Below are 18584 nucleotides of genomic sequence, written 5' to 3' on the forward strand. Positions count from 1 at the left end.
TTGCTTAAGGACTTGGAACAGAATGGAAGTTTCATCTTCAATCATAACCATAGTGACATCCAGTGAGGCCAGTACTCCCGGTTTGAGTGTAGAATGTTAGCTTGCTGACTAGTGTCTGCGGAAAACAAAACAAAAAAGGAATTAGCTAATTTATCATTATCATTATCTTGTTATGTGTCTGATAGAGAAAACAGTAATTAAAATAAAAAGCATCCATGCCTGTCTTAGAATTGCCTACCTATTTATGGAAGAAAAAAGATTCATAAAACTGGTAAAACAACAAAATCATATTATAAATCATATTAACAGAAAAAGGGGAAGGAGATGTGCTTTGAACCTTCAGCTCCTTCACAGCTCATCATTTTTTGATGCCCTCTGCCAAGCTGTATGCTCAAGGCAATCTAATGATATACAAAGCCTCATTGGCAGATACTTTATTACTTCCTCAGTGCATTAGAATCCTTAATGGCCTATGCCACTGGAATAAGTATGGAAATCCAGTCCCTGAAGGAAGTATAGTGGTCTATAAATCATATTTGCCTGAGGATTCTCTCAGCTCCTGACATTGTAGAATAGGTGAACAAAATGTATGCTTTCTGAATTTCCTGGTACTAAAGTATCAGAATAATGGTCAACTTTTGACTTAGGACTGTGTACTTAGTGGTTCTCAAAGTGTGAGACTTGGGTGCAGCAGCATTGGTAGCGCTGAGGACTTCTTAGATGTGCTGACTCAATGACCCTGCCACAGATGCACTGCAGCTCTGAGGGTAGACCAGCATTGATAGTTTAACAGGCCTTTGGTGGCTCTGATGCTACTGTAATAGCTCTGCACTTATGTCTGTAATCAGCGGTCTCTTTTCACTATTGAGGAAACAGAAGCAAAGTCATGAAACTTGACAAAAGTCTATTGGAAAGATTCAGTTTAATTCAACATTGACTGAGCAGTTTCAGGTATCTTTACAGGGAAAATGTAAAAGGGAATGACACCTTTAGCCATTTGTGTTGGCATTTTCTTTCCCCCTTGCCATGCTAGTCTCTGTCTCCCTAGAATTCAGCCCTTTCTTGGCCTTGTGCTACACATGCAATGTGATGGTTCTCAAGGCTACCATTCTGGGGTCTCATGAAATTGTTGTCCAGAAATTGGCTTCTTACACTTTTCCATGGCTTACTGTCATCTCACACGGTAAACTTCAGGAAAAATCACCCTGCTTTTCTGAACTTTCCTGTATTTAAGTGTCCTGTAATCTTATCATCCAGAAACTCTCTTCTATCGCTGATAGAATGTGGTGCTTACCCTATAGAACATGATGCTACCTCTACCCTCATTTATTTTAAACTTCAGGTAGCTGCAGAGGTACTCTATCCCAAGAAAACAGGCTGCCCACTTCTTACCTTGAGTGAATATCCTTATTTAGAGGAGGATCTAGAATCTAGTCAACATGAGAGCATTGAATAAACAAAAGAAAACAAAATCTTTTCCAGTTGTCACTTTCCTGTAGTCCAAGTTCAAACCATTCTTTGACTCAGTGTTTCACATCTTCCTTCTCCATCAAGCATTTCTCTTCCTTGCTGTTACTCTGATCTTTTTTAAATGTATTTCAATCATTTTACAGCTGTCTAGATTCAGATATTGTGACCTATAGTATAGGTAAGCAAACTAAGGCAAGTGCTCACAGTAAATAAGGTTTTATTGGAATAATCTTTCTGACATATGTACAACCTGTAGCTGTTTTTGTACTGCTGTGGCAGAGTTGAGTTCATTGAACCTAGAACTGCATGACCTGCAAGTGTAGAGTATTTCTAATCCTATACTTTAAGAAAAAGTCAGTGGCCAGTAGCATAAGGTTTAATCTATTTATACTTAATATATAATATATATATTTGGAATTTTTCCTACCCTGTTAATATGGCTTTCTTAATTAATAAGCCTTTTTATCAGACAAGTTGAGATCATTAGAACATTTTCAACTTCACTTTTTCTTTCCTTATAGGCTACAGTTGCCATCTAAATTTTCTTTCTATTTTAAATCCAGAAGATGCTACTATTATGATTGCTATTATTATTTTAAATCTTTTAAGTTTACTACATATTATTTTGGTTGATTTTTCTCTTCTTGTAGTTTGAAACAGAAAAGAGAAAGTTTTTAGGATTTCCTCACTCTTGAATGATAATTAGTCTGGATACAGACCAAATTTACTTACCCTTCAGAAATGGAAGACATCGTTTCATTGTCTTTTATGCACTGTGGCAGATTAGACATCTGCTAACAATATGATGTTTCTTCTTATTGCAGGTTTTAGGATTATCTCTTGATTTGAGTCCTAACAAGTGTCTAGGATGTGCTGAAAGAATTATTACTATTTTTATTAACTTGTGGCCTTTCCATACGTCTGAAAACCAACTCTTTTTTTTCCTTCTATTCCTCTACATGCAAATAGGGAACAGATCTCATTTGTGTTTTGTCGTCCTCCTTTTTTATTTTTTCTACACTAGGCATCTATGTTCAATCTAACATCTATGTACAATTGATAGGTATCATCTCTCAGTTGTGAATTTAATCTTAAGTGGCATTCATTGCATTCAGTAGTCTCGGCTTTACTGGACAATAGTGTTTATAAATATGTAGAGGTGACTATTTGGATATTTCAGCCAGTGTGAAGTAAAACAGAAAGCAAATGAAAATGGAGTTTGGAAATGGTGGGTGAGTACACTACATAACGACTTCCCTGATAGGTTTATAGAATTCCTTGTCCTTAGAAGAACCTATTTGGCATTTAAGTAAAACTTCACAACTCTGAGTAAACTTCTTACAGTTGGGTTGAGTGTATTACACTTGTATTACACTTTATTATGACTGTATTACAGTTGTATTACACTTTATAGTTGGGTTGACTATCTAATGACACTGGTTTTGTCCTCAAAAATGATGACTTCTGGCCTTACTGGGAGAAGACATGTCTCAACGAGCAAGGATTGAATCCTCATTGGGCATTTCTCTTTCTCACCTCTACCTGCCTTTTTGTTGAGAGGCCTCAGTTTAGTAAAGAAGTTAGTTATGACAAAGGTTGGAAGATTCCAATTTTTGCTTAGCTGAGTAACAGCACTCTTTCCTTCTGTTAAAAGATCATATTCAATTAGCAAATAGGAAACAATTTCACCTGTCATACATCTGTCAGTACCTGAATTTATGCAGTTGCCTTGTATGTTCTATATTAATTAGGCTCTTAAAAGATTGTCTAATTATGCCTTGGGCTCCCTGATACAAGTGTTTTCTATTATAGCTGCCAACACATTTCAAATGATTGCAATTGACTAAAACCACCAGAAAGAAGAATTATTGAAAATGTATTGAAACTGATACTAAGGATTTCTAGAGATACTAAGATAAAATACCGAGTAATGCTGTCATGGAGATGATAATGTTTTCATTTTGTGATTTTTGCCTCCTTATCTTTCTCTCTGTCTTCCCCCTCCTGTCATCACCCCCTCTGTGTGTGTGTGCACACTTAAAAATGCTTAATTATACATTGAATCTGAATGTACTGGGAAATCAGATAAAGGCCCAGAGCGTAGCATCCTGCAGGGACTAATGAGAGAGAAGACAGCTTGTCCCCACACCCCTCTCCCGCTCACACTCTTCTCCAGCTCTTGTTCTCATTCCTCCTCCCACTTCCCCTCCTCCCTTTCTTCTTCCCTCTCCTCTCCCCTCACCCCCAATGACTTAGAGATAAGGAGAAAGCCACTGAAGGATATTAAGCAGGGGCTGACATAGGGATTAATGGAAAGAGAAGGACTTGGGAGCCCTGAAGAAAATGAATGGTAATAGAATGAAATAAACTATGTTAGTTAGGTCATTCTGTTCTGTGTAAGGCACCATGGTAGAGGCAGAGGCAGTGGCAGTTGCTATAGATGGGTAGGAGAAAATCAGAACAAGATAGGAACAAAATAGGTAAGACTGAGTCGCTGATCAGATGTGAGGGTGAAGAGGAGTTAGAAGTGCATATCTCCTACAATTTCTGATAAACTATTATAGTTTCCCTAAAGAAACTTATAAGTTCCTTTTCTATGCTGTATGATTTCCTTTTTGGGGGGTAGGCGGTCTCAGGAAGGAAAATACCTATAAAAGAATTGTAGTTGCAGCAACATCTGATCTCACTGTAGACTTTTTTTGTTTTTTATCTGCAGGAGTGAAAAGTTGAGCTTTTGATTTTTCTGTTTCTTCTGCTTTCCAAATCTGATCCTGTACAGCCAGTTTTTCCCTAACTCTCAAGTATTGGTACACAAATCTTACATGTAGTGAAACTGTTTGATTTTTTTTCCCCTATCTCAAATAATGAATGCACTGATAATATTTAGAGCTAATTGAATGCAGTTTAATTTTCAGATTTTCATTATTGCTGTTTTTATTTTCATTTTCTCTTTCCCAGACATTGTCAGCTATAAGTGTTTAACAAAATTATGCCCTTTGGGGTGATTTTCAATTTTCTCAGTTTGGGAGGCATATTTTTGTGTCAGTCATGAAGGGTTCCGATTTGGATTATTAAACACTTGAGCCCCCAGTTTCCACAATGGACCATTTAACATTTTCCATTTCCTTGTAAATGGAAAGCTTGCCCATCTGTATGCTGTTTGGGTGTTTTCGAAGACCTCGTGTACTTTAGGAGTATCTGCCTGTCCTCCAACCCTGTATTCTGTCTCTTGCTGTACTGTAAGGCTGCTATCTGGATGCAAAACAAAAAGAACCTCAGCATCTGTGGGTGATTTACAGGCACAGCTGGGGCCTTTACCCGAGCTCTTAGGCAGGTGGGAGAAGCATGCAAAAGATTTGGGCTTTCCTAATCCTCAAGAACTATTTGGCATTTCTGGTGGGGTGTTACTGTAGAGGTTTATTTCCTTTAGAGTGAGCAGACTGCATTGCCACGGATGCTCTTGCCACTGAGGCCCTTGGAGGGTCAGGACTTGTTGATGTAATCAGTTTTGTTTTCCTTCCCTCCTCTAATAGCTATTATTCTCTGAAGTGTGGAAATTGGCTGAGTTACAGAGTGTGAATTGATGTTCTCCTCTGTTTTAACTCTCTAGAAATGCATCTTCTGCAGACATCGGATAAAGAGGGTCTCTGGAGCGTGCATCCAGTGTTCCTATGGCCGATGCCCAGCTTCCTTCCATGTCACATGTGCCCACGCTGCTGGGGTACTGATGGAGCCTGACGATTGGCCTTATGTGGTGAACATAACGTGCTTCCGCCATAAGGTTAACCCAAATGTGGTAAGGCCTACTCTCTTTTCTCTGACACGGAGACTGCATCTGGATTTCCTCCTGTACACTTAGGGTGCTTTAATTGGCTCTATTACTTATTATCAGCATGTCCAGACTGTGAGTTTCTTGAGGACAAAGATTATGCATTATGATTTATAGATATTTGTCCAGGATCCACCAGTGTCTTGTGTGCACTTAGACAATAAATACTACTGAATTGTTTGAGTGAATGAGCAGATGAAAGAATGAAACTGTCCATTCTGGTTTTGGAACTGTGTACAGGGCCTCTGAATATGGTTGTACAGATTGTGCACTGCACATATCCAGTATTGGAGATCCTTTCTACAATGTGAACAGTAAACAGTACCACCTGGGATTCTGCAATGTACAACCTGCAACTCTACACTGTTCCTTCAGGTTTTATTAATCCTTCCTAGAAGAAATGTAAAGCAACAGTATTGACAAGTGAAGTGACTGGGGGTTTGGCCAGGAACTTTTGAATACTTGATACCTTAGAATGGATAAAGGGGAGCATGAAGGCCTGGGGAAGAGTAAGGATAACCTCATAGAAGACTAGAAGAGAAGAATAGAAAACATTCATTAGTTTTCTCCATTTCACACAGGTCTTAACTTTCTCTGGAAAAATAGTATTTGCAGCCAAATAACATGTGACTTTAACTGTAGTTCAGTTTACTTATTTTTGGTGAATGAGGTTTTCCCTCTATTTCAAAAGCCTAAAAACAATTATGGGGATAGAGAGATAGTGATAGTTGATTTGCCATGGTTAGTTTTCTAATTTACTGTCGTTGTTTTTGGCTAACAAAGCGAAGACTAAAGCATTGTAGAGTTGCCCTGCTTTGCTAGCTTGCTCTTTTTGTTATCCTTGGGAGACTTGGCCACAGGCTATTTCAGCTTAACATGCTCTTCCTGACTGTAATAACCTCTGATGAGCAGTCTGCCAAGCCGCTGGTATTGACTTGTGGAGCCATGACCCTACACACAGCAAATCTCCCAGCTCTTTGTAATGATTACAGCAATTTCCACTGGTGTCTTGAGAGATATTTGACATTTGTGGGTTGGGACTCTGTGCAGATGTGTGTGAATGCCCAAATGTACAGTGATGTCATCAACTGTCATACATATTTTAACGTTGTTTTCCATTGTTTCAGGTCATTCATTCATGCTTTTTCCTTAGTATCTTTAGTTGATGTGCTCTTGCTAAGAATAGTATTATATTCAGGAAAAAATACATTTAAAGACTTATACTTTGCCATTTACAGTGCTGTCAGTAATGTTAACTTCCTTAAATGACCCACGTGATTGCCTTGAGCATGAGCAAGGTCATGATCTTTAGGGCCAGAATGGTTGGTGATCACACTTAGTTTCTGCCAATAAGATCTGTGTCACTTTATGTACAGTTCTTATTTCTGAGCCTCAGATTCCCCATCTGTGAAAGATGGTATCAAACCTCACTACATTGTGTTCCATTTTTAACATTCAAAGTTTGAAGCTCGTACTACTGTCATTTCTCCTACTGTCACTACTAGTGGTGCAATACTTTTACGTGTTCAGAGAGTAGCCTTTTTCTGTTTTGGGAAACCCAAGTTCAGAAATATTCAGTTTATGTTCAGATCAATGCAGTCATGACTGTCTTTAGTCTGTACCCTAATATTTGTTGAATGCCTAACTACGAAGTCAAATAGTGCTAAGGTATCCATCTATAGCTTTGCATGGGATCATGCACTCCCATTTTAATATTCCAATGCACTGATTATGGATGATTATGTTGAAGTTGCTATTAAAGAGATCCAGGTGTTTAATCAGGATCTCATTCCTCTTAACTCTGGTGTGTGGTTTAGTCAGGCTTGAGTTACTAATGAATTTCATAAATGATAGTGAAAAGAAAATATTTGACTTTAAGGAGATTTAGAAACTACTTTCCCCTATATTATAGAGCTACTTTAAGCCTGGTATATTTTATAAACGGAAGGAAAACATAATTTACAGCATGACTAGTCACAACTTTTCCTTATGAGGAAAAACAATTTAGTGTTGCTACATTGCCTTTGAGTTCTGCAGGTGAAAACACTATATTATGGTCACCAGATTTCTGAAATAAAGTCTTGGTTGGTATTACTTTCCCATTCTTCTTCAATTAGACTCCAAGAATGGATTCCTTCCCAAAAATGTTTGGGAACTAACCAGAGGGATTTATAGAACCTAGCAACTTTGCTTAAAAACATTGTGGTTGCCCTATTTTATTAAGTGTCTTTCCCTTTTCAAACATAAAATGTTCAAATTTCCTCAAATATTTCTCTTCTTGTAAATGATGAATGCTAGGGCACATGCTTCCTAGAGTAGGAACTATAGTTTGTCCAAGCTAACTTGGCAGCCTGAACAAGTTGTTTTATAGAATAGAGGAGGATCCTGTACAATGTAGAGGAAATGAAAATATAAACTGTTGATTTAATAGAATCTCCCTTTTTATTTACAGAATGGTTCTGATTTTTGCCTTCTCTTTTTCCCAATATTTGCCTTATCCATCAAGAAGGGCCATCCAAATTCTACTATTCCTTTAGTGTCCTAAATTTAAACATACAAGCATATTCAGCATTATTGAATTTATGGGATAGTTATTCTGGATATAGCATAAATTGTATTTCAGCTACACCTAGATAGATGTAAATGGTAATTAAAATGCTGTAACCAACTTATCTAATAAAATTGGCAACCAGCCACTATTTTGTCGACTATGAAAAAAATTTGTCTAGTTTATTACAGTACACTATTTCATTAGGTAGTAAGTATACTTTGAAATTTAAAAGACAAGTATTTGAAAAAAAAGGTAGTTTTAAAATTCTCAAATATACATATGTATATATATATAAAGAATATTTAACAGAAAGCTCATGTTTAATCCTTGATGTTTTAACCTAAATTTTAGTATTATATCTATCCATATTCTTACCAAACACTTTTTCAATGGCACCTGCTGTCTTTCAAATGTAAGCTCTCATTTGGGACTTAGATGCTGCAGGAAGCTGATGCACCAGTGCAGGTGAGCGGAGATGGGGAACAGCGGCCATATCTTGGTTTTGGAGACACTTCGAAGATAGACTTAAAGGCCTTGGTAAGTCAGATGTAGTGGAGAAGGAAGGGAGAATTTCTAGTTAATTGAGAATCACAAGAATGAGTTTTGCCTATATTGTTAAGGCCTTAGTGTTGGGACTATAAAACACACCTATGGGTTGAATTCACTTTCAATTTCCTTTTTATTTTCCCTCAGTGTAAAACCTAACTAATTGTTCAGTTTTACTCTCTTTAGTTTTTCTCTAACATTTTTTTTTTTTCCAACAAAGGGAACCCAAATTTAGTTAGTCATTTAAAGTGGTCTGGGTGGTGTCATTTCCATAGACTCATGTAGGTGCCTCAGATCCTTCATGGCTTTGTATTAAACTGGTGACAGAATTGTTTGAATGGTTATTTTGCCTTTAAGAATTTTGATATTGGGGCTGAGAAGGTGGCTCAGTGGTAGAGTGCTTGCCTTGCATGCCTGAGGCCCTGGGTTCGATTCCTCAGCACCACATAAGCAGAAAAAAAAAGCCAGAAGTGGCGCTGTGGCTCAAGTGGTAGAGTGCTAGCCTTGAGCTGAAGAGCTGAGGGACAGCGCCCAGGCCTAGAGTTCAGGCCCCACGACCGGACCCCCCCCCCCCCCAAAAAAAAAAAAAGAATTTTGATATTATGTTCAATAAATTTTATTGTAACGAACTGTACTCTTTCTTCCCAGACTTCTGTAAAATTATTTGGTATTTGTGTATTGCTTATGTCTTCTACATTTACTTCCAGTGGCCTGCTGAATTTGCACTGACATGGAAAAACAGGAGAAAATTCTTACTGAAACGGAAGTACAGAGTAAAGAATTCTTGACAGAGATTAAAAAAAAATTATAGTGATTCAGACCTGAATCTGATCAATATTCCTAAATCTAACATACACTTAAAAAAAATCCTGTATATTTCTATCAGTAGAAATGTTTTGTTGCGATCTTAGTCTTTTTATCCCAAATTATAGAGACTTAAGGTCAGATTTACCTTAGAGGGAAATGCTTAGCCACAGACCTTTTATTATATTTACATTTGGAACCACATTTCCCTTGTTTTCCTTATTAGGGAAACCCAGTGTAGACAGAGTTTTCTTAAGAAAATTAAATATATCTTATTTCAACTCTTAAAATTCAATTGCTTTCTTCTAGCTATTTCTTCCACCACTTCCTTTGGAAGGATCAAATCAGCAAGCACAAAGCCTTTCTTCACCGTACCCTGTCAATAGAATGAATGGAACATCAGAAAGTCCCCCCAAAATCCCATGCTCTTGGCTTAGAACCCTTAGGGTATGCCATGTTTTTCCTCACCATCTTAGGAAGAGCCTTAATCTATCCTGCCTTTTGCAAGTCCAGCTAATTAGTCATCAGACCTGGCTGTGAGCTGTGGAGGAAAATGTCCCTGACACCAATCCATTCTCATACCAACCTCACAGCCCCAAGCCAGGGACTCTTGTGTCTCTTGCGTTTGCCTTCTGTCCTTCCTCCTTTTCCAAGCCTTTCAAAATGTGGCCATTTGGTGAGGGTCCTTGTGCCAAACCAGTCTGGCATGAACTGCATTGGTTCTAGTCCCACTTCTGATAGTAAGTATTTAACAAGGTATTTGAATTTGTAGGTAGAGACAGCAGATGTTTCCCACTGATGTCTTCAATTTTAATAAACCATGGATACAGAATTTAATCAGAATGGAGAAACTATGTAGGACAGAGAAGAACTTGAGTCTATGCTGTGGTATTTCTCCTACCTACTTTAATCTTGCAGAGCTATCCAGTAGACCTGGTCTATACTGTTTGGCTGGCTCAAGATCAGAATAGAAGCTATATTTTGCTGTGTACAGTTGCTTTTTTGTGTGGATTTGCTGAAGGGGAGGGAACCAAACTCTGGGTTTCATCCATGTTAGGCAAGTTTTATCCTCCTAACCCTATAATTACTCTTCTGGGGGAGAACGGATTGGTCATGGGGCTTGAACTCAGGGCTTGGGCATGGTTTTCTGAGCATTTTCACTCAAATCTAGTGCTCTTACTACTTTGAGCCACAGCTTCACTTCTGGTTTCCTGTTGGTTAATTATAGATAAGAGTCTCGTGTACTTTCTTGCCTGGGCGAGATCTCAGCCTCCTGAGTAGCTGAGATTACAGGTGTGAACCACCAGTACCCAACCTACAATTTTGCTTTATATGGAGCTTAAGGCTCCATTCTAGAATTTACTCTTAACAATCTCGACCCACCCATGTAAGGACAGTTTTTCAAGTACTAATATCTTGAACCAGACTCTGAACCAGCAAAACTACCTTCTTACCTGATGGCAGAGCCATACTGATTTGCTTTATTTTAGAAATAGCTGACATTATGCTTATGAGCTAAGGATTCATATTCATATGTCTTGTCACCTTTGAGGACAAAAGCTAATTTCTCTGAAGTGTGTGTGTGTGTGAGAGAGAGAGAGAGAAAATTAGTACAAATTGATAAAGTTTTAAAGTGAACAAGAGAGTTAATATCTAATATTTGATCATAACAATCACAGAAGCATATCTGCACTTTTCATTAATTCTTCTTATGTTAGAACACTTGTTAAGAGTGGCACTGAGGGTATTTCAGTAAGAAGCTGAAACTGTTTTAATTGCTACTGTAACAAAATAGAGCTTTTTATAAAACTTAGATTTTCAGCTCTTTCAAAATATGGTTTGGGTTCTATGTGGAAAAATGTGGCTTCATCAGAAAGAATATTTTCCTAACCCTTTTATTCTGGGTTTGTAAAACTGCATATTATTGGACTGGGAAGTTGGCTCAGTGGTAGAGTGCTTGCCTTGCATGCGTGAGGCCCTGGGTTCGATTCCTCAGTACCACATAAGCTGAAAAAGCTGGAAGTGGCTGTGTGGCTCAAGTGGTAGAGCGCTAGCCTTGAGCTGAAGAGCTGAGAGACAGTGCCCAGACCCAGAATTCAGCCCCATGACCAAAAAAAAACCAACCAACCAAACAAACAAAAAACACCCAAAACAAAAAACAAAAAAACAAAAAAAAAAGACAACTGCATATTATCCCAGGCTTAAAAAAAATCAATGCCTAGCAATCATTAGGCCCTGAGTTCAAACCTCAGTATTGAAAAAATAATTTTTTTTAATTTGCATTTTGTAGGTATTGAGTTTATCCCAAAAGTAAACTCATCAGAATCACTGTCTTCACCAACTCAAAGTGTGCCAGGGAGACAGGGAGTCAGTCAGTAGGCTTAGGAGTCCGTTGTGCAGGGTGGACTGTATTAGGAAATAGGGATCTGGGATACCAAGGACCACTTAACTGGTTACATTCTTTTTTTTAAAGCATAGGTAAGGTGTATTTTTCACATAGTACTTAGTCAGTTTTTCACAGAATTAATAGTTCTTCCTTGAAAATTTAAAGCTTCTCAGCAGTTTATACTCTTTAAAAAATAATTAAGGCGTATTCTATCATCTGGTAGCTAGTTAAGATAATTAAGTAGGTCACTGATCCCATTTTTTAATATTGGTATTAGAGTCAAGCACCATAGATGCAGTGGAAATATCTAAGTGGAATGTGTGAGCAGACACATGACAGCAAAGGGCATCTGACATTCCCATGTCTTGTGAAGTGTAAGACAGGGTTTTCAGTTCCTCCATGAAAAAACAGTAATTAGATGCCATAGTCAAAATGGAATCCACAGATTCTGACAAAATGTAATGAAAGCATAATTTTAAAGACTACCAACATCAAGCAATAGAAAAAGCAATTAAACTTCCCACAGTTCTGTCTGAACGGCTAATCTCTAAGTCTACATTTTATGTCCACTTTCAGTGAATGTGACAGGTGAAATTTTCGATTCTTTCAAAGGCTGTATGAAGTTTCTTGGCAGGGAGCCAGGGAAATCTGGGGACACCCCAACTTTATTGTCCTGCGCTTCTGTGAAATATTGGAAGGATCTTGGGTTCTGACATACATCTCATAGACATCATTATTCTTTTCTCCAGGTAGTTTCTGGCTATTCCTCATCTGAGTTGACTTGTTTTCACACACATCCTTTCTTGTCTTCTCAGCTCATGCTGGATATAGAACATTAGTGAAATTGTAGAGCAATATCTGAGGAAATATAGGAAATCCTTGTTTGTAGCACTCTTCAATGGAAGATCATTCTAGTTTTTCTACAATAGTTGTTGAGTTGGCACTGAGAAGCTTTGCTTGGAGCAGAAACAGAGAGAAACAAACCCTTCCCCCCTTTTTTTTTCTGAGCAGCAGATTCTTTATGAGTTACTTTAAGTTTTGTTTGTACTTCCTTGGATATGGGTAGATCCTTAGTTATGTTTATTTCTCTTTCTCCAGTACATTATATAAACTTTATATAATGTATTATATATTAAACATAATATATAAAGTTTATAAGTCCTTATACTCGATAACTTTTAATTATATCTTAAAATCTACTGTCATGTGTACCTGTATTATGGAGTTGGAGAACAGAACAGTGCTCTTAAAAAACCCCAAACAACAACAACAACAACCAAACAGACCCAAAACAGTGCTCCTACTAGATACTGAGAAAATGTTGTTATCTGAGTTGACATGGGCTGCTGAGATTAACCTGGTGTGAGGGAGGACCACAGGCATGAGCCTGAGGAGGAAAGGGTTACTGTTGTAGCACCTGTCAGCCTGACTGCCCACTTTTATGCCCACTTTCAACATATATGATAGGTGAAATTCTGTTGCTGTCCTCACTGGATCTCCCATGAACACAGTATACCCATCTGTAGCACAGTCCTAGGTATGTAGATTTACTCAGCTAACATGAGACAGACTGACAGAGGGATATTACTTGACTTGGTTATTAATGATATGTGACTCTGGGTTTTTTTCCCTTTAATTGGCATGAGTGATATAAGCAGACTCTGCACTACCTCCTATAATTATGGTACAATGGGCAGGAGAAAGCTTTTGGGCAGTTTTCTTTTATGTTTCTTAGGTATTTCTCCTGAAGTCTAAAATAAAACCTAAGAAGTCTATGTTCTCCTACTCCGTCTTACATAGCTATGCATCATTATAGCACAATTACACAGCTATGCATCTTTATAACACAATTACTTTGTTTGCCCTAGTTTTATCTCCTTGTCAAGGTGACTGCCTTCTTTTGTTGAGAGCATATCAACATTGATAGAGATTATAAAGTAACAATAGTAACATTTATGTAGCAGGTTTTATTGTTTGCTGTGCACTTTTACATATAGAACTTTATCTGACTTGCTCCTCACAGCAACTTTGTGCGGTAGGGATTATGGTTATACCCACTTAACAGATGTGTCTACAGAAGGCACAGGACTTGCAGTTGTTGAGAGTTAGAGGATGCAGCATTTTATTTGGATTGTATTTTTTCTAATCATTTTTCTAGCTTGAGGCTGCTGCTTCTACTAGTTTACATGGCTTCATTACTTGATCTTCCTTCTTGGTGGTACTGAAAACCTGCTAAAATAACTAGTTGGGCTTTTTGTGTTTATTTTTTATGTCATCTTATTAAGAAAACTTTGGCATCACTTTAACATTTTGAACACTTTCATTGTCTTTGGGAATCACAAATTCTTACAGGCAGGAGGGCTATCGTACAGTAATGCCTAGTATCCATTACTTCTCCCTGTTGAACATGTCCCCACAGAGGTCATTTAAAAGAAATTGTTAAATTATTTTATTGTTGAATAAGTGATTTTCTCCCTTCTTCCCTCCCTCCCTCTCTCTCTCTTTCTCTTTCTCTCTCTCTTTCTTTCTTTCTTTCCTTCCTTCTTTCTTTCTCTCTCTCCCTCCCTCCCTCCCTCCCTCCCTCTTTCTATTTCTTTCTTTCTTTCTTTCCCTTCCTTCCTTCCTTCCTTCCTTCCTTCCTTCCTTCCTTCCTTCCTTCCTTCCTTCCTTCCTTCCTTCCTTCCTTCCTTCCTTCCTTCCTCTCTCGCTCTCTTTCTTTCTTTCTCTCTTTCTCTCTCTCTCTTTCTTTCTTTCTTTCTCTCTTTCTCTCTTTCTTTCTCTCTTTCTCTCTTACTCTTTCTTTCTCTCTTACTCTCTTTCTTTCTCTCTTTCTTTCTCTCTTTCTTTCTCTCTTTCTTTCTCTCTTTCTTTCTTTCTTTCTTTTTTCTTTCTGTTGTGGGGCCTGAACTCTGGGCCTGGCACTGTCCCTCAGCTCTTCAGCTCAAGGCTAGCGCTCTACCACTTGAGCCACAGTACTACTTCTGGCTTTTTTTTTTTTTGCTTACGTGGTGCTGAGGAATCGAACCCAGGGCCTCATGCATGCAAGGCAAGCGCTCTACCACTGAGCCACCTTCCCAGCCCCCAACAATTTGTTTTCTTCTCAGTGTCTCATGCAAAGCTTGCTTGTTCATTATACTTCTGCAGATATTAAAAGTGAATAAGACCTTAAGTCTGCTAGGTATCTGCTTACTACCATTTCCCACCATATTATATATTTGTAGCTTAAAAACCCAGGAGACATGAAGTACATGTGAACAAACAGTCATGTAGAAAATTAAATACTTATGACACTTTTATGAGTCTGCATGTGATTTTATGCTGTGAGAGCAATTATTTCTTAATGAAGCCCCAGGGACTTAAGTTGTTCTGGGTAAAGGATTTTTACCTAGCTCTTGTAATTTTTACAAAGAAAGCTTTCATTATTGTGGGTATGCTTGAAGGTATGTTATTTAAGAATTGGGAAAAATTGCAATGACTGTTCTATTTTATTTTTATTTTTTTACTTTTATTTTTTTATTGTGAAAATACTGTACAGAGGGGTTACAATTACATGGGCAAGATAAGATTTCTTATCAAGCATTGTAGCCTCCTCCTTTGTTTCCCCTTCCCATCCCTTCCCATCCTCCCCCCCCCCAATCCTCCCCACTACCCTCCCTCTCCCCTCTCCCCCCCATCAAAGTTGTAAAGTTCATTTTTTGACATAACAACTTGTATATCTCATTGTTGCAATGGGTCCACCTGTATCCCTATTTAGATGATTTGTTTTTTCCCTTCCCCTCCACAAATTATGCCGACATCAAATACAGTGAAAGCAAGAGTTATACTGTGGGGGAGGGACATACAAAGCAACAAAGAAATCATCTTATAAATGTGTTAGAAACAATCGCATGAAAGAAAAAAACATTTGAGTACATATCTTAGGGCTCATTTCCCTAACATCAACTTATCTGACCTTTTCTGCTTGACTCAGACATACACTAGTTATTGAAGATAAGGGAAACCATGTGACCTATGTTTCTTTGGGCCTGCCTTACTTCACTTAATATAATTTTTTCCAAGCCTTTCCATTTCCTAACAAATGGGGCAATGTCATTCTTTCTGATGGAGTCATAGAATTCCATTGTGTATATATACCACATTTTCTTGATCCATTCATCTACTGAGGGGAATCTATTTTATGTAGTATTTTTTAGTAATTATTAGTAAAACAGATAATAGAAAAGAAGAAATAGATAAAGAAGAAAATAAAAACTTACTAATGTGAGTTTTACATTACTAACATTTTAGTATTTTTTTCAGTATTCCTTTTTGTTCTAGGCATATATATGCATGTTTTTCAAACATAATGCTTTGATTTGGTATATCATTATTTCTGATATATTCTTTTGACCCAAAGAAACTAAACCACAGTGTGACACAGATTCAAAATGTAAGTGATAAGTAGGAGGATCTGCAAAGCTATATTGCAAAGGATGTAGTAATAGAGAGAAATAAAGATCTGGGGGCATTTTTACAATGTACCACAGCTTGTATGCATGACATGTGTGCATCTACATATATGATAATACTGAGAGAATATAAGTTATACATTTTGCCTTCTATCACAGTATCTCCAAGTCCATGTTGCTGATAGCATTAAGTGGATATACTAGAGAAATAAAGTCAATTCCTATGTGAGGAGAGGCTCAGCTGGTATCTGGACAAGAAGAGTCAGTCCATTTATGGAAGTTACAAAAGAAAGATAAAGGAAATTAATTTCTTTATGCAACTATTTTAGTTACATCTGGCCCTCTTCCTGGTTGGTTCTATTTTGTCCTTTGATTTCTTCCAACATTCATTCTCCTGGTTGAGGAACTGAGCACATATAACACAAATGAATAGCAGCCCAGGCTGCCTATAATTGAGGTCTTGGAAAAGTCACTTGACTTTATCTCACTTATATTTTGTATTCCTAATAACAACTACTTTATGGTGTTACAGGGGAAATTTAACACACATACACACATGCACACGCATGCACATGCATATACGCATGCACGCACTCACAATGAAAATTCTAGATACATTGTTTCCCAGGAACTCATTGGAATTTCTGTAACATTATGATTGTGCTCCTAGCATCTATAACTGGCTATAGCATTTCTTTAAATGAAGTGCTTGTTGTCATTGTTGTTGTTAACTACTGTTTGTTCCTTTCAGTTTCGTTCATGTTAAAGAGAATTCAACTTTCACAACCTTAGCCTGAACACTAATCTTCAAATATATCATGGACATTTCTTTAATCTGGTGGAGCCTTATTGCATAACATCTGTCTTCTCTGCTCAGAAATGACAAACTTAACATCAATAGATTCTTGGGCTTTTCTGGTATTTTTGAGGATATATATGTAATCAGTTATGGGGTTTGTTTGTCAATAAATTTTTCCTGAAAAAAATAAACTAGAAATCCTATCAAAATAGCATTATGAAAAATGTTTTTCCTTTGTGTGTCCATGAAATTGTCATGCTTGATGCTTAAGAGAATATTTATTTAGATGAAGATTATGTATTTAACTTGTGTGCTGACCATCTTTCTAACAAGCCAATCTGCATAAATTTCATGGTTTCTGATCTAGAGTTAACTTGCTTTTTTTTTTTTTGGTCGGTCGTGGGGCTTGAACTCTGGGCTTTTGAACACTGTCCCTCAGCTCTTCAGCTCAAGGGGAGTGCTCTACTGCTTGAACCACAGTGTCACTTCTCATTTTCTAGTGGTTTATTGGAGATAAGAGTCTCACGGACTTTCCTGCACAGGCTGGCTTTGAACCGTGATCCTCAGATCTCAGCCTCCTGAGTAGCTAGGATTATAGGGGTGAACCACCGGTACCCGACTTGACTGATGTTTTTTACTCCCAAGACATAATGAATTTCACCAGAAAACTTTTCTAATCCCTTTTTCTATCTATTTACATACCCACCACCCACCCCAACAAAGGGAAAACTCTCCCTAAAATTCTTTCTCTGCTTTTTCTGGACAGTGAACAACTGCAGCCACTCTATATCTATACCCCTCTGCACAGTCCATTCATTCACTCTACTTCTTATGTATCCATCCATTAGTTCACTTGCTCATAATATCAATAGCAGTACTTTTTACCAGTGAGTTTTTCCATGCTGTAAAGATAGTAAGAGTCATGTGGCTAGGGCCTTAATAAAGTTGCAGAGAAGAGTTTTGGGGAGCCTTGGGGTTGGCAGGATGAGACTGCATAAAATTTGATCTCATCCTTTGGACTGTAGCCATGCTCCTGAGTTTGACTGATCAGAGACTAGGGACTTCTGGAGTTGAGGAGGTGAAGAGTGGGGGCCTGGATTGTTCTCCAAGTGATGACATAAGGCTGGATTGATCCTTGTTCATGTGAAATGAGGTGTTGGCCTAGTTGTAAATGCCTTTTATTGAGATGGAGTAGCAAGAGTGGTTTAATAACTTGGGGTTAAGGAAGGTCTCAAGTATATTTTCTATTTTCGAAAGTGAAGCCAGTTAACATTTTCTGATAATCTACTGCTGGCGAGTCTAGGTATTTTATGTACTTCATCCTATTTACAGCAAACTTTTGATGATAAGAGTTAATAGAAGTTCATTTCCTACATAGTGTCTTGTGAGTATCATTGTTGCAATGAGTCATCCTTTGTCCTTCCTTTCAGCATTTTGTTATTCCTTGTCCCCTTCCCCAAATCAGATTAATGTATATATAAAACAGAGGGTACCAGAATCAAAGACATTGATTGCCAGGGATAAACCAATGGAAAAAGAAAAATGAAATATTTCAGGGGTGGTGGGGGAGGGAAGGGATAGTGGTAGAAAAACAAAGGAGTGGATAACAGTGTTCGACAAGAAATGTACTCATTACCTTACTCATGTAACTGTAACCCATCTGTACAGCATCTTTACAATAAAAATTAAAAAACAAAAAACAAGAGTCAATGGAGGGGCTGGGAATGTGGCTTAGTGGCAAAGTGCTTGCC

At 37.8% G+C, this 18584-nt stretch overlaps 1 protein-coding gene across 2 annotated transcripts in view; it reads left to right on the forward strand.

Annotated features, from left to right (window-relative positions):
• Positions 1–18584, forward strand: part of Kdm4c (lysine demethylase 4C) — a 309906-nt gene that overhangs the window by 254326 nt on the left and 36996 nt on the right. The window contains exons 18-19 of one of the 2 annotated variants that reach the window (XM_042686652.1): positions 5081–5266; positions 8286–8387. In XM_042686652.1, the coding sequence (XP_042542586.1) occupies positions 5081–5266; positions 8286–8387 (288 nt within the window). The remainder of the gene's footprint in view (positions 1–5080; positions 5267–8285; positions 8388–18584) is intronic. The other variant, XM_042686655.1, reaches the window with a different exon arrangement.

Source organism: Dipodomys spectabilis, unplaced genomic scaffold (assembly GCF_019054845.1).
Source record: "Dipodomys spectabilis isolate Male_0828 unplaced genomic scaffold, ASM1905484v1 ptg000098l, whole genome shotgun sequence".
Taxonomy (NCBI): Eukaryota; Metazoa; Chordata; class Mammalia; order Rodentia; family Heteromyidae; genus Dipodomys; species Dipodomys spectabilis.